The sequence below is a fragment of the Protopterus annectens genome, chromosome 2.part0 (assembly GCF_019279795.1).
Source record: "Protopterus annectens isolate FY-2018-M chromosome 2.part0, PAN1.0, whole genome shotgun sequence".
In the NCBI taxonomy this organism is placed as follows: domain Eukaryota; kingdom Metazoa; phylum Chordata; order Ceratodontiformes; family Protopteridae; genus Protopterus; species Protopterus annectens.
Genome location: NC_056728.1, coordinates 144,504,471 through 144,530,408, shown reverse-complemented (window position 1 = coordinate 144,530,408; position 25,938 = coordinate 144,504,471). Strand labels below are relative to the sequence as shown.

Genomic DNA, 25,938 nt, shown 5'->3' with positions numbered 1-25,938 from the left:
GTCTTGACAGCCTATCTACATTGGCATTGCTGACCCCACTACAGTGCTGCACTGTCATGTCATATGCCTGCAAACCTAGGTTCCACTTTAATAACTTGGCATTTTACTGGCTGGCTCAATGTAGCCATGTTAAGGGATTGTGTCTATAACTACAGTGAATTTCCTTCCATACAAATAGGCTTGAAGTTTCTGCAGGGCCCATACTATGGCTAGACATTCTTTTTGTACTGCTGCATAACATTCCACCCTAGGTTGGAGTCTACGGCTGATCTATACCATTGGATGCTCTTTTCCCGCTGAGGAAACCCAGGTGAGTACAGGCCTCACCCCATATTTTGAAGCATCTACCTGCACTACAAATTATTTGCTGTAATCTGGACTGGTTAACACAGGGGGTCCTCGCAAAGCCTCTTTAAGCTTTTGGAATACATGCTCAAAGTCTGGGGTCCAAACTACCTTATCTGGCCTGTTTATCTTCATCAGTTCTGTGAGGGGAGCAGCTGTTGTACTACAATTGGGAGCAAACTTTCTATATTACCCCACTGTCCCCAAAAATGACAGTGGCAGGCCATGCCTGAATAGCTTCCACTTTGACAGGTTCTGGCCTGATCTTATCACTCCTTACTCTATGTCCCAAGTAGGAGACCTCTGCCATACCCACCTGACACTTACTGGGCTTAATGGTCAAACATGCCTTCTACAGTCTGCCCAGGACCTCCTTGACATGCTGAAGGTACTCTTGCCAGGAATGGCTGCAGACAGCAATATGGTCCAGGTAAGCAAGGGCATAATCTCCTGCTTTTGTTAGTATATATGATCTACCAGCCTGTGGAAGGTTGTTGGGGCATTTTTCATCCCAAAGGGCATCTTCATGAACTCGTATAATCTAAAAGGAGTCACAAAGGCTGACCTCTCTCTAGTGGTGGGAGTCAAGGGCAACTGCTGGTATCCCTTGGTCAGATCAATTGTGGTCAGATACTTAGCCCCACCCAGCTGTTCTAAGGCTTCATCTGTCCTAGGCATGGGGTAAGTATCTGACTCTGTGTGACTATTTAGTTTTCTGTAGTCCACACAGAACTGGTGCTGCCATCTTATTTGGTACCAGCACCACTGGGGAGGCCCATGGAATGCTGATCTCCTGGATTACCCCCAGTTCCAACATTTCATATATCTCCTCCCTCAGAGTCTGTCTTACTCGCTCAGACACCTTGTAAGGGGCCTGCTTGACAGGCCTTTGGGATTCTGTATCTACATGGTGCTGCATCAGGTGGGTGCACCCAGGTTTCCCCAATAAACATGCCCCAAACTCCTGTAACACTGCTCATATTTCTCAAACATGGGTAGGGCATAGCCACTGGGCCATTGCTACACTTTCAACTGTGGTATCAGTCCAAGCCTCGCTGAGAAGATCAGCCACTAGATCCCCCTCAGACTCCTCTGGCCATCCACTGCAAATATTCAGCACCAGGGCCTCTCTATCATGGTAAGGCTTCCTCATGTTAACATGGTACAATTTGTACTCTTGCCTCGCAGTTTACCATGTAGTTAACATCACTGACTTCCCTTACAACTTTGAAGAGTCCCTCCCAAGCTGCCTGCAGCTTACTGTGTCTGACAGAAATAAGCATAACAGACTCCTTATGGGATTCACTCTCCCCCCCCCCACACCAAAAATCAAATCTAAAAGCCCCCTTACTCTGTGTCCATACAGCAAGGGTGAAAATCCTGTGGATTCCTGTGGTACTTCTCTGTATGCAAACAGCAGATGGGGCAAATATTTGTCCTACTCTCTCAAACTGACCTGCAAATGCCTGTAGCATGGTCTTTAGTGTAGAGTTTAACCTCTCCACAAGACCATTAGTCTGGGGGGGTCACAGGGGGTGGTCTTTAGGTGCTTCACTCCACAGCACTCCCCCAGACATGACAGCAGGTCTGACATGAAGTTGGCACCTCTGTCAGTCAGTATACATCTCAGGAAACCTAACTTGCTGAAAATTTCTAACAAAGCATTTGCCACCTTCTCTGTCTTGATGGAGGACACAGCCATCACCTCAGGGTATCTAGTAGCATAATCTACTACCACCAGGATATACTTCTTTCCTGTGGAGCATGATATACAGAGCTACTCTCTGAAATGGCTCCTCAGTCACAGGCAGAGGCATCAAAAGAGCTTTAACCTTGTCTCCTCCCTTGCCTACTTTTTGGCACTGCTCACAGGTCCTGCAGTACCCCGTTACACCCCTTGCATTCCTAGGCCAATAAACGTTCTGCATAATACATCTCTTGGTATGCTTTATGCCCATATGACCTGCAAAAGGAATGTCACAGGCCATGGCTAGACGTGCCAGACAGTAGGATCTGGGCACTACCAACTGCTGTATTACCTCACCCTCTAGCCCACCCTCAGGGTTCCACTCTCTGTATAGTAACCCTTTGTTCCAGTATACAGACTCCTTTTCCTGGAGGATCAGGTGCCTCTGTAGCTACTTCCCTCAAGCCTATTAGGGTAAGGTCCAAGAGCTGAGCCTGTCTCATCTGTACCTTTGTGACCCTTCATAACTTCCCTTCCACTGGAAGTCTGGATATCCTCTGACAGCAGTGCCTCACTGTCAGCCTAGCTACTACCACTCACCTCTGCCCTTGCAGTCGCTCTGTCCAAGGGAACATCAGTACTTACCAGCAGCTGTGGCTCACCTTCAGGGTCACTGCTACAGAGTAGCTCCCTCCCTGAAACAGCCACATCATCAGCCCCGGCTTCAGGTGTGGGGTCTATCTAGGTCTCCCCCAGGCTACCAAACCCACATGTCTCTCTCCAAGTCTGGCTGTGTGTCACTGCATGCATACAAGGTACTGCATTATCAAAATCATTCCCTATCAGGACATCTGCAGGGATATCCTCAAGCACACCTACTTGCTTGCTTCCTTTTTCACCCTCCCAGTCAAGGTGAGCCCTGGCCAAAGGCATTTGGAATGGGGTCTCTCCTAACACTCTGACTGGAGTTGCATGCCTAAACAAGTACTGCTCCTCTTTAACCACTGTAGGCATCACAATGGCTAAGTCAGAGGCCATCTCTCTCTTAGCAGTTGCCTGTTTTCTATCCAATAAGATAGGATATAAACTCCGGTGACAGTCTGGTACCCCTGTTGTCACCAGACAACTTACCACTGGCATTCTGTTATTCCCACTTGCTGGCTCCCCCACCTTTGGTTTCCCACCTTGCTCCCAAGGACATTTGTATGCTACATGGCCTAGTCATTACATTTAAAACATCTAAACTTTGATCCTGGCCATGTACCTGAAATAGTGGCTTCCCCTGTTACTCAGTCTGATGGGGTGATTTAGGCTGCCCACAATGGATTCTCTGATATTCATGTGCAGCACTGGGTATCCCCATCTTCTGCAGTGATGCCCTGCTTGCAAAGTAGAGAGCCAATATTTCTCTACAGCTCATCTGCAGAGTTACACTCCCAGACTGCCGATTAGATTCTCATGTCCTCAGGCAAAGTGCTAAGGGCTTGTTCCTTCACCAAAAGGTCTGCCAGCCTTTCAAAAGTGGTGACCTGACACCCACTCACCCATCTATGAAATAAGTAGGTAACAACAACATAATCACATACACTTTCATCCTACTTGTGTCTAAGTTCATAAAACTTTTTTCTGTAAGCTTCAGGTGTTAACTTAAAACATTCCAATAAGCATTTTCTTAACTTTACCATAATTTAAACAATCAGTATCAGACAATTTAGAAACAGCAGTTACAGCTTTACCATGAATAAGGGGGTCAGGAACCGTACCCAGAGCTCTTGGTCAATATTATACTGTTTACATTTTCAAATATATGAATAAAACAATCAAATTTATCAAAATTATCACCCTCTGTAAATGTGGAAGAAATTTACTGACCTTTATTGCTTCTGGGGTTTGGTTGGGGTTGACCCTGAAGTGTCAGCATCTCCCTCTCATGTTTACGCCGTTTCTCATTTTCTTCAGCCTTCAAACACCACAGTCTCTCATTTTCTTCAGCCTCCATATACCGCAGTCTCTCTGCTGATTCTAATTCCAAACGTTTAACCTCCATTTCAAGTGTCTTTAACTCCAGACAGATTTTTAAAGTCCTCTGAGGAAAAGGTGAACTGTCCTGTTTCTGAGGGCTGCACATCCCCATCTCCAGACTGCTGGTCTTCCTGGTTGCTGGTCCATACCACTTCTGCGATTAAGGCCGAAATAATTTCCTCTTTAGTTAGGCTGGCATGCGCCAGTCCTTTGGTTTTGCACACCATGGCTAACTGATTCTTTGTCAGCTTGCCATAATCCTCTACTGACATCTTAGCCTGCTTTCCCTGACTAAACTAAACTAACAAAAAATAAATAAAACTGTTGTGAAAATGAAATTCTGTATGTTTAACTTGTGGGTGCTGAGAGTATAAGCACCTTCAGGCTACAGAAATTCAATGAAAATCCATATAACTGCTCACCAACATGTGATGCCCCTCCTCTGGCCAGTAATCAAGGAGCCTCAATCCTCACCACTAACACAAGTGAAGGACATTCATTTAGAACAAAAATGGATACACTCAGTATTTCCAGATGCAGCTCTCTGCACCAAGCACAATTTCCCTTAAAAGCATACAGGCAGCACACACAGTCATGAGGCTGGGTTTCCCTCTCCCTCTCCCAAGGCCCCAAATAAGACTCTCCTACTGACACAACTATAAAGTTGAGTCCTCAGCCAAATGTTCCAAGTCAAGACCTCCACCACCCTCTCTGTGAAACAAGTGCTTTGTGTCTGTGCTCCAAGTAGCTGACACACACACACACACACACACACACACACACACACACACACACACACACACACACACACACCTGGGAAAGGCTGTCACAGATTTACCAGCTATACCCCTCTGCCCAGACTATAAGGTAGATACTGCCACCAGAACACTCCAATGCCAGCTACTCTACGGCTATTACAAGGGTATCCAATTATACTGAGTAAAATTAATATTAATACAAATGGTAGTGTTTGAACAATGCAACAAGGCTTTCAGGAGCAGACACAGTGTCACCAAATAAATATAAGTACTCTCAAAGGTTAAAATATTCTCTAAAATACCAGCCACAATGAAAAGTTGAAATATATTCAATAATAAAAGAACACGAAAATAGAGTTTCAGTCACAGGAATTTTGAAAATAACAACACATATGGAAAGGTTATCACAGATGCATTAAAACAATGCTCAACTAATCTCACTATATTTTCCTGACTGATCTAATGTCCCCTAGTTCACTTACTAGAGTGAAGGCAAGATGATGTAGATGAGTGAACCTTCTTTTCTGGTTTCACAGACAGACTACTCTGTGACTTCAGTCTCATCTAGTATTAAACGTCACTTCACAGATGGATTACAGAATGACATTACATACATCTGGTCATCTGACTTCTGGTTACCACACTACCTCCCTTTACTCAAAACTGAACCAGAATCTAGCATGTGTGTCATAATACAAAAGCACAGAGCTTTGCTAAGATGTGTTACAGCATCTGGAAGCTATAAAGCCATTTCAAAAACTTCCACCCTTCCAAGGTAGCAATTAGTTCACTCCTAAGGACAATACAGTAGGATTCTTAGTCCTCGTTTTCACAGACATTTTGTCTCTGGCTGCAATCAGAACTGTATGTTACAATCTTTATAGCCTAAACCAGGTAATTTAATTTCAGACTATTTTTAAAGTTAGCTGAAATGAGAATAACCTCTTGTCTTCCAGTATTCTGTTACAATATATTAATTTCAACAGTTATAATATAGTCTGACACACAGGTGTATTTCTTTTCTGTCCAGTAGGACTGACTGTTGGTACATTTTTATAACAAGCAGCTTTACAAATACATTTTTAAAACAAGCACGTGTACAAATCAGTTGATGTACAAATGACAAAATTCTTTACAAAACTCCAGCTTGCTATGCTGGCATATGTTACACATCCACTGTCCTACTTCTCCTGGCATAGCTGGCAATACCCCACATCATCACACAACCATAAGACTTTCTTTGGTTTATCTGCAACCGTAAAGGCAACACCCAACAATATGCCATGCTAATGGTGAATAAAACCCCCTAGATGGAGCCTGAGGATATAGCAAATCTGCTGGCTGAGAAATTAGCACCAATTTTAACCTCCTACCCCCAGTCACCCCCCCCCCCCACCCCACAATTTCTCCACCAACTATTGCTAGGGAGCAGGTTCTCACTACGCTCTCTAAGGTCAAGGACACTGCAATGATGAGACCTGATAATATCCCAGGATGCCTCCTGAATGACATGAAACATAACAGCAGCCTTCAGACAAGCTTCATGTCAAATGAATTGAGAACTGCAATGGTTATCCCTCAACACAAAAGGGGGTCTTTCACAGACCCAGGGAACTACATTCCCATAAGTCCGACTAGTCTGATGTGCAAGCACATGGAAAGAATTATCTTGAATCTGATAAAAAATGACAAAGAAAACCTACACTGGACACTATCCAATTTGGTTTTGTCAAAGGCAGGTTATGCCTACTTAACATGGTGAAATTCTTTGAGAAGGTCACTTAAGCCTATGGACAACAGCAAAACAGTGCATTCTGCCTACCTCAACCTGGTTAAGGCATTCAACACAATACAATACTTCACTCGGGCATTGTAAACAACCTTACAAAATTATACATAAACCCATACATCAGCCAATGGGTAGTCAGCTGGCTCAATGATAAGACAAAAAAGTTAGGATAGCAGAATCCACTTCTAAAAGTTCTAACCATTAGCAAAGTTCCACAGGCATCAGTGCTGGGGAATCTCTGTTTGGCATCTATTTCTCTGAAATCAAGGCAAACATCAAGAACCTCTGGTTGACAAAGTTTGCAAATGACTGCAAACTAGGTGTGGTCACTTAATCTGTTAAAACACAAAAACCCTTCAAGAGGGGGCCTGTTGCAGACAGGCAACTGGCGCTAGAGCCATGGACTAAAACTCAAGGTGAAAAAAATGAATAACAGTGCCCCTTGGAAAGACAGTCATCCCTGAAAATGATCACATCAATAACAAACCCCTAAAAATAGACCCAGTGGCCAGGGATCCGGGAATGCATGTTGACCAGACCTTTGATCACCACATGTTTACTATGGTGAAGAAATCATTCTACATTGCATAACTTGTAAGTAAGTGTTCAGCCTCCAGGTCCAAGAAGGTCATTGTTCCAATGTACTCGGCTCTCAAACCAATCATTGGGTACAATGCACCCTTTGACATGTACCCGACCAGGCACTTGAAACAGACTGAGAGGCCACAGAGGTTTCTTTCAAAAAGAATACTTTGAGTAAACAAGTCCTATGCAGACAGTCAAAAAGCCCCATCCTTGTACTTGGTCTCTTACAGACTGCTGTGTAGCAATTTATACCTAGCCTACGAAGCGTCTGATCCCACACTAATGGATTTGTTGCATATCCGCAAAACAAACCGCATCAAAAATATTCGTTCTAAGGACCTAAACTTCTTCTGTAACATACACAGGACATGTTAGAAGGACAGGTATGTGCAGTGGCGTAGCTAGAGTTTGTGCCGCCCAGGGATGCCTTTGAGTTTGCCACCCCTCCACCCTCAGAAAATCATGGTCAAATGGCCCCCCCATACACAGCACCCCATCCTGCAGCCATTCCAGTGTCCCATTACTTGGCTATTTCTCCCCAATTTACCATAAACACTGTAATGTGCATATGGTTTTATGCTTTACTTGTACAATGATCATTTGGATTTAATTTATAACTTTTATTTTAAATTTTATAGCACAAACACTGATAGACATCTGCTAAACAAAGCAACACAGGCTCACAATGAAAACAGACTTAGCATTAAAACTTCTCTGCCCTTGAAACTCACATTCATTGAAACAGCAATGAAACCCACATTCAAAGAAAATGCATCCAGCCAGTGTCAGATGAAGTTGACCTTTGGGCTCTTTTCAACTCATAGGCCCCTCACACACATATTTAGGACTATGCAAACATACATGTGTTCTTTGATTCACTTTCCCGATTGCATTAAATTATATTCCTTGTACAATACAGCACACTTGTTAGAGCACGTTTTAAATTTATTGTGTTGAACATTTTTCCAGTAAGCAATGAAACAAAATGTATGAACCAATAATGACAAAACTGCTCAATTCAGAACATTGCCATCATAAAAGTCTACACAAACTTCAGTCATTCCAATCCACCAATATCTATAAATATACACAATCTCTGCAGAGATAAAAGTCATCTAAATTTCACATTAAAGAGATCTGTAACTAATGAAGAGGAGCTGCTAGCAAACAAATTTGTATTTCATTGTTTCTTCTACAAATAAAGTGCTTGTTGCCCTTGAAGAATAAATTGCCTACACTGCATTAAAAATGATAATCTACTAATATTGTAATAGGGAATGGATAGCAAACTGATAACAGGCTCATAGTTGCTAAGTATCTCCTCCAAAGGAGGACATTATCAGTATCAGCAATCCATCCACATACTGTGGGAGTACAACCCACAGCCTTCTGCACTACCTGTTGTGCTACTAACAATACTTTTAAATACTTTAGCACAGTAGTGTTATCATTTGCTAAACATCAATTGCACATTGCAAACTGACTTGGCATAATCAGCACTAAACTTCTTTTCCCCTGAAGCTCTCAGCTCCTTGTAAAATGCAGTTGACACTCAATATATATATCTCAACTTTGCGGCAGACAAAATGTGGAAAAAGCCAAAATTTATGGGAGGGAACAAACACCCAAAACCAGGGACACATTTTAAACATTGCTTATATAATCTTAGAAAGTTGCTAGAATAAAATGTTTTGTGCTACCATGTGTTTCCTTAAAGATAGGAAGATTGAAACTTGAATGACTATCATTATTTAGTGAATTCATTCCTCACCGATTTGTCAGAAAACCACAAATTTTAAAGAGGAACAGACCAAAAGTATGAGCCAAAAACTCAGCTATGGAAACAACTCCTTGAAGGGCAAGTGGTGGTAGGGGTAGAGGACTTTCTTGTATCTAAGGTACAGGGTTTGAGCCAGAGTAACACTAACTACCAGGTATCTGTAACTGGGGGCATATTACACACACACAGACACACACACAGACACACCAAAACCTGCAATCCTTGTAAATCAAATGGAACACCAATGAACAGGTTTCTTTCCGTGTGAATCAAATGGAACACCAACGAACAGGTTTCTTTCCGTGTGAATCAAATAAAACACCAATGAACAGGTTTCTTTCCGTGTGAATCAAATGGAACACCAATGAACAGGTTTCTTTCCGTGTGAATCATGGAACACCAATGAACAGGTTTCTTTCCGTGTGAATCAAATGAAACACCAATGAACAGGTTTCTTTCAGTGTGAATCAAATGGAACACCAATGAACAGGTTTCTTTCCATGTGAATAAAATGGAACACCAATGAACAGGTTTGTTTCCAAGTGAACCAAATGGAACACCAATGAACAGGTTTCTTTCCATGTGAATCAAATCACAGACAAAGCCCCCTTGCAGCAACCTGCTGCAATCCATGTGAAACACATCGGACACTTAAATAGGCAGCAATGAACAGGTTTCTTTCTGCATGAATCAAATCACACACACAGTAAAGCCACAGCAACCTGAATCAAACACTTACTTAAACTCAATCCCTCCAGGAGAGCTGTTTCGAGTGTGTACCTTTAACTCCCAGTGGGTGTGGCTTCAGCCTTTAAAAAATTAAGTTATCACCTTACAGTACTAACAAATAGTCACTGACAGAGGTCATATATCAATGCAGTTGTGTTTGCCAACATGTATGCCTCAAGATAAAGTATTCTGATACCTTATATGTAGCATGGTTTTGGAATTATTAATGCAAATTTGAACATGCAGTATTTGACGCCTAGAGGAGCAGTAGGAGGTAACTGCAGAAACGCCTAGAGACGTCACTCGGCTGTAATAGGCAGCCAGCAGCAATGATCAGGTTTCTATAATTTCTGTGAAAGTTACATTTCATGAGCGAAGATGGAAAGGAAGGATACGGAAAGACGTCTGTGTGGTAATGCATGTACAGAGATGATAGAATACCCATAAAAACACAGTATTTTTTTAAAGCCCCTTGGCAAAAGTGCCACCCATGGCGGACCACCCCTCTCACCAAACCCCCCCCAACTATGTCATCTCAAAGATTACCCCTTCTCTGGAAGAGGCTTCCCATCCATGTGAAGCAAAGCGCACCCATAACTATATTTACACATAACTTGGGCCAATGAATGGGAAATTGCAAATTAACCCGAAAGGGTATCTACGTCTCTAATGGACAAGGCAGCCTCTGAATGCTTGGTGTATAAACCTATATCGTAACTCATAAAATTCCTTTGGGTACTGACACGTTAGCAATATTTTGGCAAATTAGTGGCAAGCTTGGCTAGGTTTAAAATGGCTCTTAAGCTGATAACCTAGTAACCATCTACGAACCTGTAATGGTCATGTTGCTCTTTGACAGATACTGTCCTAGCAAAACATATCAATGACCAATCAGAAGTGATCCTACCCTTTGCTTTCATATATAACCTATCTCCCAAAAACTGATACCCACATTTCATATGCTTTTGATATCTCACTGAAAACAAAATGAAAAACAAAATACTACAGCTAAATATTTCAAATTGGCATGCTAGACCTCTTACCAAGTCATATCATTTTAATTTATTTCAGTGATCATGTATCAACATTTTACTTTCACATGTAGCATGCCTCCTCTCCCCTACCCCAAAAAAGACATCCACCTTCTGGGTACAATCTGATGTTTGATTGTAGGGAAAATGAAAGCAACAATGACCACTGTAATGTCAACCTGTCCCTCTTAGACATATTTTATATATATATTTGATGTCTTTACATTCACTGCAGCAGTATTCTTAACATATGGAATTCTATGCCGTGGAAGCCCGGTATCCGTCCAATCTAACAAAGACTCCTGCTGCTTTAAAAGTATGCTGAACGTCACCCAAACACTCCTTGGATAGTGTAGGGCATAAAGGTGACATTCAGGTCTACCACAGTCAGAACTTCTTTGCCATCAGTCCAAACGTATAATTTCACCATTGGTCTGTTTACCTGCATCTGTTTTTTGCCAGTTTAACACATTTTCATTCTCCAGTGACCACCTACGCCTGTTTGCTGACTTCTTTGCAGCTGCAAATAAGTGCTCCATTGGGGGGGGGTTTCTTGTCTTATTTTGTGCTCCTTCGGGTTAATGTCATCCAGGAAGGATAAATGCCAGTGTGGGAGAGATTCCCCATAAAGACCACCACAATAAGCGTCTTTTTTTGTCAAAGAGCTTCTCATGACCATTTGTCTTGTTCATTTTGTCAGGCATTCGTACCAAAAAACCCTTTGCAGTAGACTTTCTTCCTTTACCTTGTATCTTGATAACCAGTGTCTTAGGCTTCTTGCTAAAGCTACAATGGAAGGAATCTCTCGCCCCAAGGGTCAGCCATTAGGGAAGAAGAAGGTGAAAAAGGTACAACCGGAATCTTCCGCTATCCAGCCTCTGCCATGTGTTTTTCTCGAGGTCATTACAAACACGTAGGCACACCCAGCTGTGTTGTCGGATTTATCTGCCATGATCATGTTGGAGGATGGTGAGGACCCAGCTAGCAACACGTCTAAAGAGGCTTTGCAGGCGTCCATCTCGGACGTTCAAGGGGAACCACAGATGATTTTTTTTCTGAGGAGCCCAGGGGGAGTTTCTCCATTTTTAGTTGGAGGAGAAGATCCTACTATGCTTCTCAACTATTGGCCTTGTCTAAGCCTTCTCAGTTTTTTGGAGGGGATGTTTCCTTAAAAAGAAACAAAAACTTAAACATGTTTCTTCTGCTCCTAGGAATCCACAAAGTGGCTGGTAGGCCTTTAACTCACAGGCTATTTACTGCTTTCCTTAAAGCCTCCTGAAGGTGTTTTGGTTCCCTCTCTTCCTTGGTCCTCTACTCCCCTTAAAAGGCCTAGAGAACAAGATTCTTCCGAGGATGAGTTGGATTCTGATGACAAGTCCCTGAATTATTCTACTCAAATTTTTTCTCCTTTGGACTATGGGTTAGAGGAGGAGGAATCTATTAGTCCTGATGTTCCTTTTGAGAAAATTCCTTTGAGGACACACACTCTAGGAGGATTTTTTTTTTTAAGTGGGATTCTGCTCAGGTCTCCTATATCTATAAGAAGTACTACAAATTGCTGTAGTTGGAATCTCCTATGCATGTGGCTATTCCTCCCATTTTGGCTGCTTTGCTGGATGCCTCTTTCAATGCCTCTCATGTGCCTGATTCGCTGCCCCTTGCTCCCAAAAAAACTGACAGGTTTTATAGGGTGCCTGAGGACTGTTCGTTTTTATATAAATGTTCTACTGCTGACTTCTCTATATAGTGTCTGTAGCCTCTGACGGGGGAAGGAAGCAAGTGAGACAGCCTAAGTTATTGCTTTCTGACAAGGACAGCAGAGCTATAGAAAGGCTGAGCAAGAAGATTTACACTTCTGTTACCCTAGCTTTTACGGCTATTATTTATCAGACTTGTATGTCTAGGTAGGTGTTGGCTCTTCTTTCTCAGGCCTGTCAACTTATTTCAGATTTTCCAGACTCTGAGGGTAAAACTTCTGTTCTTTCCTTGCTAGGAGCTTCCTCTCAAGTCATTCGTTATTCATTAAATGTAGTTATGATGCGGTAGATGCCTCTTGCCTCTAGGGCTGCTGGTTTGGTTTAGTGATGAGGAGGTATTCTTGGCTTAGGCTTCAAACTCTCCCTGATGATACTACAGCTAAGCTAATAGATGCTCTTCTGGATTCTAAGCTTTTGTTTGGGGAAGCTGCTGCTGGTTTAAGTCCTTTCAGGATAAGGGTTAAGCTTTACAGGAGCTTAAACATGTTTTTCCTGTGCCTAAATTTCAGGAGAAACAATGCTGCTAAGCCTGCCTTTGTTCGTAGGCAATCCTGCCTTCTACTAAAGGTAAGAAGAGTGGCAAACAGGCTCCTCTTGCTAAGGCTTCTCAGTTTTCTGGGACTCCAAAACCTCCTTTCCAAACAAATCAGGTGTTGTATGACTATGCATCTCTTCCCAGCCACATTCCTCTTTCTCTTCACTTTTCTCTTTTTCCTCCTGTTTGGCTTCAGATCAGTCAGGATTATTGGGTTCTGTCAATCATCTGTCAGGGGTACTTTATGGTGTGGAAATCCTGTCCTCCTTTTATGAGCATTTCTCAGTCTCCTTGGGAACAACTTCCCTTTTTCCCCAGAGGTTCTAAAATCCCTTGACTCAGGGTACTATTCAAGAGGTGCCTGTGTCCCAAAGGGGAAAAGGGTTCTACTCCAGACTGTTTCTAGTGCCCAGGAAAGAGGGCACTTGGGAGACATATTCTAGACCCCTCTCATCTAAACACTTTTCTAAAAATGTCTTCCTTTTAGATATTGTCCCTTCAGATTCTGTTTCCTCTCTTGCGTCCTCAGGCCTATATGGTGTCTCCGATCTCCATATTCTGATCCATCCTCTTTTCAGGAAGTTTTTGCATTTCTCTGTTGCTTCCTGGAATTTTCAGTTCTCCGTTTTGTCCTTTGGCCTTTCTACTGCCTCAAGGGTGTTCACCAAATGCACTGCTCCTGTGATTGCTTTTTGCAGGCTTCGAGGGAGAACCTGCTGATTCAGGCTTCCTCTTCAAAGAGCCTTTTGCAAAATCTTAATTTTGCCATTTGCCTTCTTCAGAGTCTGGGGTTCACTATAAATTTTAAAAAGTCTTCTCTGACTCCTTCTCACGATCATGTTTTTCTTGGTTGTAGGATTCAGACGGTGCCAGTGCTGGCTTCCCTACCCCTCCAAAGACCTTAACTCTCATTTCTTTCTTTCGCACTCATCTTCCTCTGGGTTCCATTACCACCAGAGAGTTTCTCAGAACTCTGGGTTTCATGCCATCTACCATTCCATTGTTCCCTCTGGGCAAACTTCACATGAGAAAGTTTCAGTGGTTTCTGAAGTCAGTATGGCTTCAACACTCACATCCTCTAGACTTTGTAGTTCCTCTTCATCCTTGTCTCAGACAGAAACGTCACTTGTGGATTCAGCAGCTGTCTCTAAATTCAGGGATCCCTTTTCATCCTCCCCATTCTCTCTCAGGACTTGTTCAGACGCTTCAGACATGGGATGGGGGTGACATTTGGCTCCCTAAAAGTTCAGGGGGTGTGGTAGCCTCATCAGCAGAAGGAGCATGTCAATGTCAAACAGATAAGAGCTCTTCTGCTAGCTCTTCAAGCTTTTTATCCTCTTTTCTTTCCAGGACCTTGGTGTTCACAGACAATACCACAGTGATGTGGTATGTCAACAAACAGGGAGAAATGAGATCTTATCTTCTTTGCTGGTTGGCACTTTTGGTATGGGATCTTACTATCAAGTATCAAATGACTCTTCAGGCAGTTTATATCCCTTCCAGTCAGAAGACTGTGGTAGACACTCTGAGCAGGTCCTTAACTCAGTCCCAGGAATGGATGCTTCACAGGGATGTGTTTCTGGACATTATCCACCAGTGGGGTACTCCTCAAGTGGATCCTTTTGCCTCCCCTCTGAATACACAACTTCCTCTGTTTTGTGCCAGATTCCCAGGTCCTCTGCTGTGGAAGGTGGACACCCTCTCATTTTCTTAGAAGTGGACATTTCTTAACGCATTCCCTCCCCTTCCTCTCATTCCAAAAGCACTGCTCAAATTTCAACAGAATGCTCCCAAAATATTGTTGGGGACTCCCTTTTGGCCACAACAGCACTGCATTTAGCCAGGGGCAATCATCACAAGTTACTTCATAGGGTGTGTCTACTCTCAGAAGACAAGGGGCATCTCATCCATCCCCACTTCAACTGACACTGTGGGTTATAGGATTTTGATTCCTCATAGGCATCTTTTTTTCTGAGGCATGCTGCAAGTCCTGCAGGAGGCCAGGAAACCCACTACTAGGAAATCCTACTTATCCAAATGGAAGAGGTTTTCTATTTGGTGTCTCTCTCGTAACCTGGACCCACTTACTGTGGATGTTCCTTTGGTTCTCTCTTATTTGTGTCAGTTGCTCAATGCTGGTTTGGCCTATTATTCTATTAATTTCCACTTATTAGCTATCTTTGCTTCCGTGTCTTTTTCTCCTCCTTTCACTTCTAGAAGTGAAAGGAGGAGAAAAAGACATGGAAGCAGACAATTTCTTAAAGGTGTCCTTAATATTAGGTCTCCCAGGAAGCCTGTTCCTTCTCCCTGGGATCTTAACTTTGTTTTGGAGAAGTTGACTCTGGATCCTTTTGAGCCTGCTGCTACAGCTTCCTTGCAACATTGTTCCTGGAAGATTGTTCTTTTGTTAGCTCTTACTTCTGGCAGATGGGTGCCTGAGTTAGAGGGCCATATGGCTTGTTCTCCTTTTTTATCTTTCATGAGGACAGACTTTCCTTGCACATTAACCCTTCTTTTATGCCTAAGGTGGTTAATGAGCCATCACTTAGTCTATTAATCTGCCTACTTTTTTCCCCTCTGTGTAAACTGACAGTGAGGGGGTACTGCATACTTTGGATGTGTATAGGCAACTCAATGTTTATTTGGATAAGACTAACGCTATTAGAAAATCTGATCAGTTATTGGTTTCTTTTTATCCTGGATCTTTGGGACTTGCTGTAGCCATGCAATCTATTTCTTCCTGGATTTCTAAGGCTATTTATTTTTGTTACACTTTTAATGGCAAGAGCCTTCCCACTTCAGTCAAGGCTCATTCTACTAGATCTGTGGCTTATTCTGGTGCTTTTTTCAAGGGCTTGGATACTAATTTGGCACTCTCCCATATGTTACGAATACTGCAGCAGTGAATGTAAGGGCGTTGTACAGTTGTGTAAAATCTTACCATAACGACAGATGTCCTCATCTTCACTGCTGCAATATTCACTCCCTCCATCTCCCTAGCCCTTTACCTTCTTGGATGTTCAGATTACCTCTTGGGCTACTAGGACTGATGCCCCCACTGGAACAATGAGGTCTGACTATGGTAGGCCTGAACGTCACGTATATGCCCTACACTATGCAAGCAGCACTTGGGTGACATTTGGTATACCTTTAAAGCAACAGGAGCCTTTGGTAAGACTGGCCAGACATTGGGCTTCCACGGCAGGGAAGCCCATATGTTAAGAATAGTGCAGCAGTGCAGGCAAGGACATTTTCCATTATGGTAAGATTTTACACAACTGTACTTTCTGCATGAATCATCTAACAGCCCTTTCCTGCACACATTTTTGATGCACGTAAAGAAAGTGAAATTCTCAGTAATGAATTCTACTGTTCACAGACATATACACTGCCCTGAGGCTATCCAGGTGACATAAATGCATTGCATTTTCACAATAAACCTACCTTCTTACCTGACCTCAAAAGTGAAGTACCTTCCGTGTACCCATCTGAGATCAGATTGTAAGGAAAGTGAAAGAAAATTATCACCGTAATGTACTTCAACTTGTATGTCGCAGACACTTTAAACTGTCCTCACCCCCCCAACAAAGCAACAACAACGACTATTTTTTCACTGTGATCACTCCAACTGTCCTTTGCTTTCATACACAGACTGCTCTCCCGCAAACAGACAGCCACTTCTGGAAATCATTTGCCAGAAATGGTGAAATAACAACAACGCATTTCTGTTTGCTGCTATAGGGCAACTGCCCAATGTTGAAGGCAATAAAATTAAATAAAAATTAAAAAAATGCATGCAGTGTGCTGTGGGCAGTGTATACTGATGACCGCAGATCTATCTGCTTTTCTGCCAGAAGTGAAAGAATAAATAATCACAATAATGCATTTGAACTTGTAGCTTTCAGAGACACTGTGCTCTGACCCTAACCCCTAGAAAGCATCAGCAATGATTATATCACTGTGATATGTGTAACTGTTCCAGAAAAGAGAAAAATAGTCACTTGTGATGTATAAGCAGTCAAAGTGCAAAATGGTGAAACAATACAGTCACAGTAATGCTTCTTAATTTGCTACTACAAGGCACACACCTACAGATTATTTTTTAACTATTTCATTTAATTTTGACCTGTTAAAATACAACTATATTCTGCATGTGGATTGTGTCTATTACTACCTACCTGGTCTCCTACCAGAAAGAAAAACAAATCGCATACCTGCAGAAGAAAAATTCCAAAGAAGAGTAGAGCATCTGTAACTTCAGACAGTCTCTAGAGACTTTTACCTTATCCTTTTCCCCTCTTGAGCCTGCAACCACCCTGCCTCCCCCTGCTGGACAGGGTTTTCATCTGTCCCAGCAGTGGAAAATCCCCAAATCCACTATGGTGAGAACAACCTGAGGGGACCAACACACAGGCACACATTAGGGTTGCTTGTGTTCTTGCCTGCATCCCAACTATGATGGTGTTTTTACTAAACCTCCCGTGGTAATGCAGTGAGCACTTGGGTCATCACAAGGATTGCCTAAGCCCTTTTGTCCATAGATGTACGGTCATCATCCTCATGGCATCTACGTGCACAGACAAGGGCTGTCATCACTTCTTTGGCAGACACACCTCCACCTGCAACTTCCCTGCACTGTGGCATGCCCCTGCACTCTGTCCAAAGCTCTGTTAGTAGAGAGACAGTATGAACCAGCTATGACAACCATCTATCCCCCTCCAAGGATTGGCACATCCATCCTCTCTGGATGTGCTGTCAAGTACCCGAGACATTAATCAAACTCTGAGCACATGGAATGTCCTCATGGTTTTATCATATCACTAGAGATTTTCAGAAATCACTACAGTTGATTGGTAACAGCAACATATCATAGGTGCTAGAATGCATTCTTCTTGTTCACATGTTGTTGGGGTAATAAACTGCATGAGTTCTTACTTCCTGGTTAAATTTCCTACTGACCTGAATAGGAAAATGCATTATAATCATCTGGCTAGTACGTTACTGTACTAGCTAAATACATATCGCACAAGATGTGTTGAGAAAAAAATAAATTTTGTTTCTCATTTTAAAACTAGTTTCACACAGATTTTAAAATATGTAAAAAATTATCCAGTAAAAATGTAGTCATACCGTTACTCACAGCTAAGGACATACATCAGCAGCTTGGAGTCTAGTGAACAAAAAATACACTAAACATATCAGCTCAGCTCACAGTGATTCATGGTATAGGGATGAGGATTTCATTTCACACCTTCAGCTTAACTGCTGAAACACAAGTCATCTCTAGAAATACAGAAAAACTGTTCCACTAATATGTTAGGCTAAAAATGCAGTTCAAAATGTTAGCAAACACTTTCTCCTTTATCTGACATGTTTAATGCTTAAAGCTATCAAGTAGGTGAAAAGCAACAAATATTACTGCAATAGGAAGGAATTATCTACCTGCTGGTCAAAGCTTCAAAGGAGCCAAGAAAAGACGCACTGTGTTGTTTTTTAGGCCTTTCAATTTACTGGACAGGGACTTATCCTTCTCCTTAATCCTCATATGTCAGGAGGGACATGTGACCCAGATGCATGGACACGGGGGAAGAGGTCACTGCTAACAGGGGGAAGACTTCATTGCTAAAAAAATACACACACTGCGAGACCTACTTGTGGCATACAAATGAAGGGTTACTTTATAACACGTCACAGTGTCTATGCAATACATCCGAAACTGGCAACATTCAGAATTAATGTCTCACATCCAATTGTTCAGGGTGTGGCACAAGTAACACAGGCTTAAATCTATATAATGAGACTGCAGATGTGAAAATATATGTAAACAAAGTAAAATGTACATTTAAACAAATTAAGACTATCAGGGCATGCTTCACATGCTGTTTTCATTCTGTGCATTCATACTGATTTATTCATTCTTTTAAATTTTATTTTACAGTTAAGTGACCTGACCCTTTTTCAGAGACAAACAAAAAAAAAAATCCTAAAATGAACACCATGTTACAGCACAAATCATTACAGAAGGAGGAAACTTTGATTAAGTAGCACCGCATCTGTTTGACGATTTGAAAGCAGCATTATTTCTCTCTTCAGGCATTTCCTTCTATATTACAGTATGGTATAATGAGTACATAAAAATATTATAACAGTTTAGAAATGGACGATTATCTTTATCAAGTTTACAAAAACAAAAGTTGACACCCACATGAAATCAACTGTTGTATCCCCCCAAAATAAGCTTAGAACAAACTCCTCAGGACATGTAACCCTTAAAATACAAAAGTTGTACTTCAAGCTACCTGCACTATGAATATGTTTGAAGGGTACTTCCGTATTATCGCAACCAGATTTTCACGGTCGCGAAATGCGCATACCTCCACAGATCCGAGTGCAGGAAACACTTACCACTGTTACTGTAATTCCTCAGAAGTGGCTAAAAACTATGCATGACTGTTAGGAACAGGAACAATTTAAGAAACCATCTCCCTGTCTTGCATGCATTGCTTTGCAGATGCATGCCTAATTAAGAATGGCTGCTAATGTCCTGTTGATTGCGGTCTTATTATCATCCCCTGAAAATTAAGCAAAGGAGATGTACGGAAGAGCAGCTTCTCTGTTTTCAGTCAGTTCCATCTCCCCATACCTATTCCTGATTAACTCAAGCATGCAGTGTTAACCAATGTGACTTCCCAGGGGAAGACCGGTAGTGGTTGTGCTTTGCGGGTTACTTGGAGAAGTATGGCAGGAGTTAGAAAAAGATTCAAACTATGAAAATCAAATCCCCATAACAACAATTGCAAGTAATACTGTCATGTAAGAAATGTAACATTACACTGCTTTGTCTGGTTTACATTTTTGTGATGCAGACGGGTAATCTACATGATTATGAGTAGGTCTCTAAGCAGACCTGTCAACAGTTTGAATCATTCTCATGACAGCAGCCGTGACAATTGAAGCGTGCATGTGTACTGCACGGCAAACAGGAAGAAGGCTTGCACAACTGTTACTCTTCCTGAAAGTAAGGCAAACTGATTTCTAATCAGTAAGGATGTCAAACTAACACCTTATTATGTTTCCTGCAGTTGTTTTCATGCCAGCATGCCAATTTCGCAACCACGAAAATCTGGTTGCGATAATACGTAAGTACCGTGAAGATGTAACCAGGTACCAGGCATTCACAGATTAACCATGGATCCCCAGTCTGTCTCTGTGCCATCTTTTGCCAGTCTTTTAGCATTACGCACCCTGCCATGTGCTTAGGGAGTACCATTTACTACTACCATGGTCCCACAAGTAGGAGATGCAAATATGTACTACTACTGGAGGCAAAATGTTTTAGTACCCCTCCTAACACTACACCTACACATTGCAACACAAACATAAAATCTTCCTATGTGAAGGTGCTCCAAAAAATCTCTTCCAAACCACAAAGACCTCTTAAGCATAGCATTGTAAATAAGTACGCTGCAAATAATCTTAGTAACAGATTCATTTATGCAATTGCTTTTGTTTACTGGGAAAGTCTGACTGGGTACAATGCCCATTTTCAACAGAGGCCTAGGAAGAAAACGTCCAAGAAATAGCAGATGTACAATATATTAAAAAGTTTAAACAATCTCCAAAGAAAAGTGTTCAAATATACTGAAACTCATTAAAATGGTATAACCAGGAAATATCAAACAAAGACATGAAGTGTAGTAAGTTCTAAGAAGTGACGCTGATGCACATTATAGATCACTGGAGCAGGAAATTATTGGTATAAATGAAACCACATCACAAAGCAGCATAGATTATCCAAAGTAATGTGAGATACAGCTATATTCATGCTGTTGTGTAATCTGAAAAAAGAACAGCAGCACCCATTCCTTCCCACATATAACCTATTCCATCACCACCTCTGATGGGGTGCAAATGAGTGTCAGTCTGGAAGGAAATGGAAGACAGTCTTACTTGTTGTACCATGGATGCACTGCATCTATCTCATCAGACCTTTCAAATACTGTCAAAGTACACTGTAGGTAATGTTGGGCTACCAGCCTAGTAAGCACAAATTCTAATGTGGCAAATGCCAGTATAGCACTGCTGAATGTTAGGAGCCTAAATTCAGACAATCCTCTCACTCAAAGCCCTACTAACTCTGGAAAGCATGGATATTTGTGCAGTCACTAAAACCTGGAACCAGACAGTGACAGATCTCCATCCTTGTCTGGCTTCTCTGCCTACCACTTGTTGTAGGCCTACAAGTGTAGACAGCACTATCACTGCTGCTGGCAAGTCTGCTTTTATCTAAAGCATCACTACTTCTATATAAATCAACAAAGACAAGAACTTGGGACTCCTTCATATCCTAATATTAGCAAACACCACCTCAACCATCTCCTGGACAATTACAGGAACAATATCCAGCTCTCCTGCAAATCACAAAATGTATCTTAATAAACAACAGCCACTCTCCACTAACCCAACAAGTATGGGAATAACTACCCTCTGTAAATTGGCCCACCTACACTTTTACAAATAAGTATTTTCAATGTTTTGTTGACTTTATCACTGCAAACTTCATCATTAAATGAATACCCCCCCTCACAAAAACAGTCCCAGCATGCTTCGCATCCACTGTCACATGCTCACTGGTCCAATCAGGTGATTGCACTGTCTTATTCACCACACAGTACCAATGAAGGTCAACAACCAAACCAGCTATCTTAAGAGTTTATGCATTCATTTCAACTGTTACAGAGAAGGTCATGTTCCTTCTTGCCACAAACTTTAGCATCAAATCCCATTGGCAGAGCTCAGAAAACTCTACCATAAAAGGAAAAAGATCATTGCCCTATAAAATAAAATAAAGATTCAGCATGCTATAATCAACTCAAAAAGGGTAACAAGGAAATCACGAGCAAGGGCAAGTCATGCAAAGAGAATTATGAATGAAAACTGCCACGTCTTCAACAATATCCACAAGATGTGCTTTAGTAAGGTAAAGAACCTCAGATTTAATAACCAGGACTGCATTGAACTTATTTCTAACAGTACTGTCCACTCAAACCCCGAGGATATAGCCAACATTCTTACACATCAATTTTTAACTTACTCCCTCTGTCAACTGCAAACTTCTAAACAGAAAGCATCTAGTCAATACCCCTTCTCCCAGTAATTACCTTTGAACAGATACCAAAAAGCAGTCTCCAAGACCAAACACATCAGTTGTATTGGTCCAGATAACACATGGGGCGCATTCCTGCTCAGTACAAAGCACCTCTTATCAGACCTCTTACTTAGCCCTTTCGACCACAATCCCTTCACTGGCTATGTACCAGAAGGCTGGAGAACAGATGTAGTAGTTCTACTCCACATGGGAGATCCCACCACAGGACCCTGGCAGCTGCAGACCTATCAGCCTCACCAGCAGCATTTTTCAAGGTCACAATACATCACCATAGACCTCATAAATAGGGACACAGGGCACAAAAAATCCCAAGGCCCTAATGAATTTGGTTTTGTAAAATGGAAATTATACCTATTAAATGTAACAGACTTCTTTGGAAAAGTCACAGAAGAATTAAATGAGGGCAATTCCATGCACACAGCAAAGGCTTTTGACACTGCACCCCACTCTGGCAGCATCGACAAACTGATTAAATTCAACATAAATCCCTATGTGACTCATGTCTCACTGAAAGACATCACTCTATTAGAATCAACAGCACACTACCCTGCAAAAGACCTGGCACTAGTGGTGTACCCCAGGGTTCTGTTTCACAACCACTTTTATTTGATATCTACATCTCTAATACAAACTCTGACACTAAAGGCCTCTGGCTGACCATGTTCATGTACAATTACAAGCTTGGAGCCATCATCAACTCCCCTGAAAACACAATCTCCAAATGGACCTCAGTCAGACACACTTGGGTTGTCAGGGTCATGTTCTTTAGCTAAATGTCAATAAATGTAGCACTGTACATTTTGCTAAATACAAACTTTCACACACTTTCCACATAAACAATACCCCCCCAAAAAATAGACACCATAACTAAACACCCAGGAATCTTTTTGGGTAGTGACATCTCCTTTAATCACCACGCCCACTCTAGCAAAGTCTTCAACTTACCCAGCTGGTCATCAAGCGCATCTCTGCTCTGTCGATATAGTGCATTATTCCCCTCTACACTTCCCTTATCAGGCCCATAATTGAATTAAAATGCAAAACTCAAACTAGAATAAAATGCATCCTTCAGTACATACTTGTCCATTCACCTAACCCAACTTGAAAAAGGCTATCAGTTCCTCACTAAAAATTCTCAGGATGGAATGCACTCCCTATGTTAGCCATAACATTTAAAAAGCCTTTCTCCCTTTGACTCCTACAGACTCCTATAGGTCAGTATATGCTGGTCTACAAAACTGAAACTGACCCAGTTCTGCTTTACTTACTGTATATCTTAAAAACTGATAGCACAAATACAAGACAGAGTTGTTAAATCTATAACACAACATAAACAGGACTTGCTAGCATGACATACCTCTTCCAAAGAATTCTCCATGTCTGGTGGAAACTTCTACTTACTGTAAAGCAAAGCACATCTCTCACTATCTTCAACTCTAACAGACACATGGAAGAGAGATCACAATTTTACCCCAGATGTAGCCTACCCCACCCCTTATGGATAGGGGAGTAAATAGTTGGGTGTGCCAGTGAGACTGCACTGACTACACTTCAGTGTCTACAGCTGGGTCCCCTTCAAAACATCTAAAACCTATAACATCTAATTTCATAACGGCGATATTGTACTTGAGGGCTTCACCAGATGTGCAGTGGCAAGCCCCACCCAAAACCCATCCCTGTACTGTTTCGTAATCAAGCATTAATGAATATGTATTCCCTTGAAGAATCCTAATACACTGTCCGGCTTTTAGTACGTGTCTTGTGTTGTCTTCAAGAACAATTGTTTGTTTCTTATTTTAATATAAACAAAGAAATACGTATTTATTAAATAAAAGACATATTTCAGAAACTTCGTTTTGTTCCTGCATCTGGCTGTCTGCAAAGTATATTTTCTTTTAAATTAAACGGTAAACTACATGGTCACTTTTTAGCTAATGATTTAATCGGGAGATACATTTTTTGATCAAAATAAAGTATATTAGCTCATTTCTTAGTCTTGTCCTGACCTAAGGTTACCACCAGTTTTCCTTTAGGCTGGGCAGTCCCTTATTTGGGCAGGTGTGTCCTTGTTGGGGAGGGGGAATATGAAAATGGCAAGTGTCCTTTTTTTCTAAGTTCCCTTTATTAGTTGACTAAAGCTATTATTTTGAATTGCTTACCAACCAACTACAATTCTAAAAAACAGTGGGCTTTTATTTTAGCAAAAAAGCTATTATTTTGTATCTGAAGCACTTCAAAATGTAACAAGCAACTAAAATTCTTCAAGAGTGTGCTTTTATTTTTAGCAAAAAAAAGTCCATTTGTTTGCATTGTTTGAATGCCATGTCAATAATGGCTCATTGCATATGCAGACCTGGTCGTCAATCATTCGCAACAAGCCCACTTCTATGCGAAATGCAAGGTGAGGCCTTTAAGTACAATATTGCCTTCATAACATTGAGACCAGAACATCTAAAACCCATAATGTTGAATTTCATAACATCTAACACTACAAATCACATGAAAATAACATCCCCTCCATATATATGACACCAAACTACCAAACACACTTTTTGCTATGTTTCTGCAGGGGGGCTTGATACAGTGGGGTTAGGAAATTAACTGTTTCCCACTGTAGTGCAGTCTTGGAGTTGGTATATTTAATTCACGGTGGGGGTGCAGAAACGTACTCAAAAGTGTGTTTGGTAGTTTGGCGTCATTATATGTAGAGGGGATGTTATTTTCTTGTGATTTATAGTAGATGTTATGAAATTCGGCGTTATGAGTTTTACATGTTCTTGTCTCAATGTTATGAAATTAGATGTTATGGGTTTTAGATGTTTTTAAGTAGACCCCTACAGCCTTGTAGCCATTGGTGTGTCATGGTGTGCATTTAAAATAACTTGTTTTGCACAATAAAATACGTGAAATTCACGTTAAAAACATTCCTATATGCACCATTGCTGGAGATAATGCAGAACACTAGACTGAGCGTAATCCACGTTCATATCATAGACGCGAGATGCGCTCAATCCAGTGTTTTCCATTATCGCCGAACCAATCAATGTAACCTAGGCATGTAGGGCTAGACAAGGCAACTAATGCACCTAATGTTATTTAACAAGTATTTCTTGTGGCTATGTAAACTTTGCCCAAAACATATGGAGTTAAATGTAATCAAGTTTAAAAAAATAAATAAAAAGATCACAAATTTCCACCGTTCTATTAATTCCTATTGCCATATATGTTGAGTGGAAAGCTTCAGATAGGCCACCAAATAAACCAATTGCAGACAAAATCAATGTTTCCAAGACATTCAGTTCTGCTTATTTGCTACGCAATTGCTCAGATTTTAAATATCTTGTCACAACTCTACCAAGACAAGACATTAAGTTGTAGTCTTCCTTACAAGAAAGGGATGACAAATAACTAAAGCAGACCTAAGCTTGTAAACAAGCAATACCCCAACATAAATAATTACTATTGTGCCAGTGGGGCAATTAAAACTAAATTATCTTTTTTCAGTCACAAGCAAGTACAAACTATACTCGCCGCTGTTTGATACATTCAGCAACGGCGGTCAATAGCGGTGGAACTGTTTACCAATTAAAAAGTTTTCAAAAATACATACCTTAATTGAATTGTGCCGCACGCAAAATACGTCATACATTGGAGTCTCCACGAGATGTCGCTGTTTATGCTGCCAGCAGTCCCGGCTTTTCTCGCAGCCAGATAGACTAGTTTCCACGTTTGCATATTCATTCAATCCACA

At 41.4% G+C, this 25,938-nt stretch overlaps 1 protein-coding gene across 3 annotated transcripts in view; it reads right to left on the bottom strand.

Annotated features, from left to right (window-relative positions):
* Positions 1-25,928, bottom strand: part of FTCDNL1 (formiminotransferase cyclodeaminase N-terminal like) — a 267,134-nt gene extending 241,206 nt beyond the window's left edge. For all 3 annotated transcript variants that reach the window (XM_044060636.1, XM_044060637.1, XR_006363440.1), the window contains exon 1: positions 25,798-25,928. In XM_044060636.1, coding sequence (XP_043916571.1) covers positions 25,798-25,928 — 131 coding nt within the window. The remainder of the gene's footprint in view (positions 1-25,797) is intronic.
* Positions 25,929-25,938: the final 10 nt, after the last annotated feature.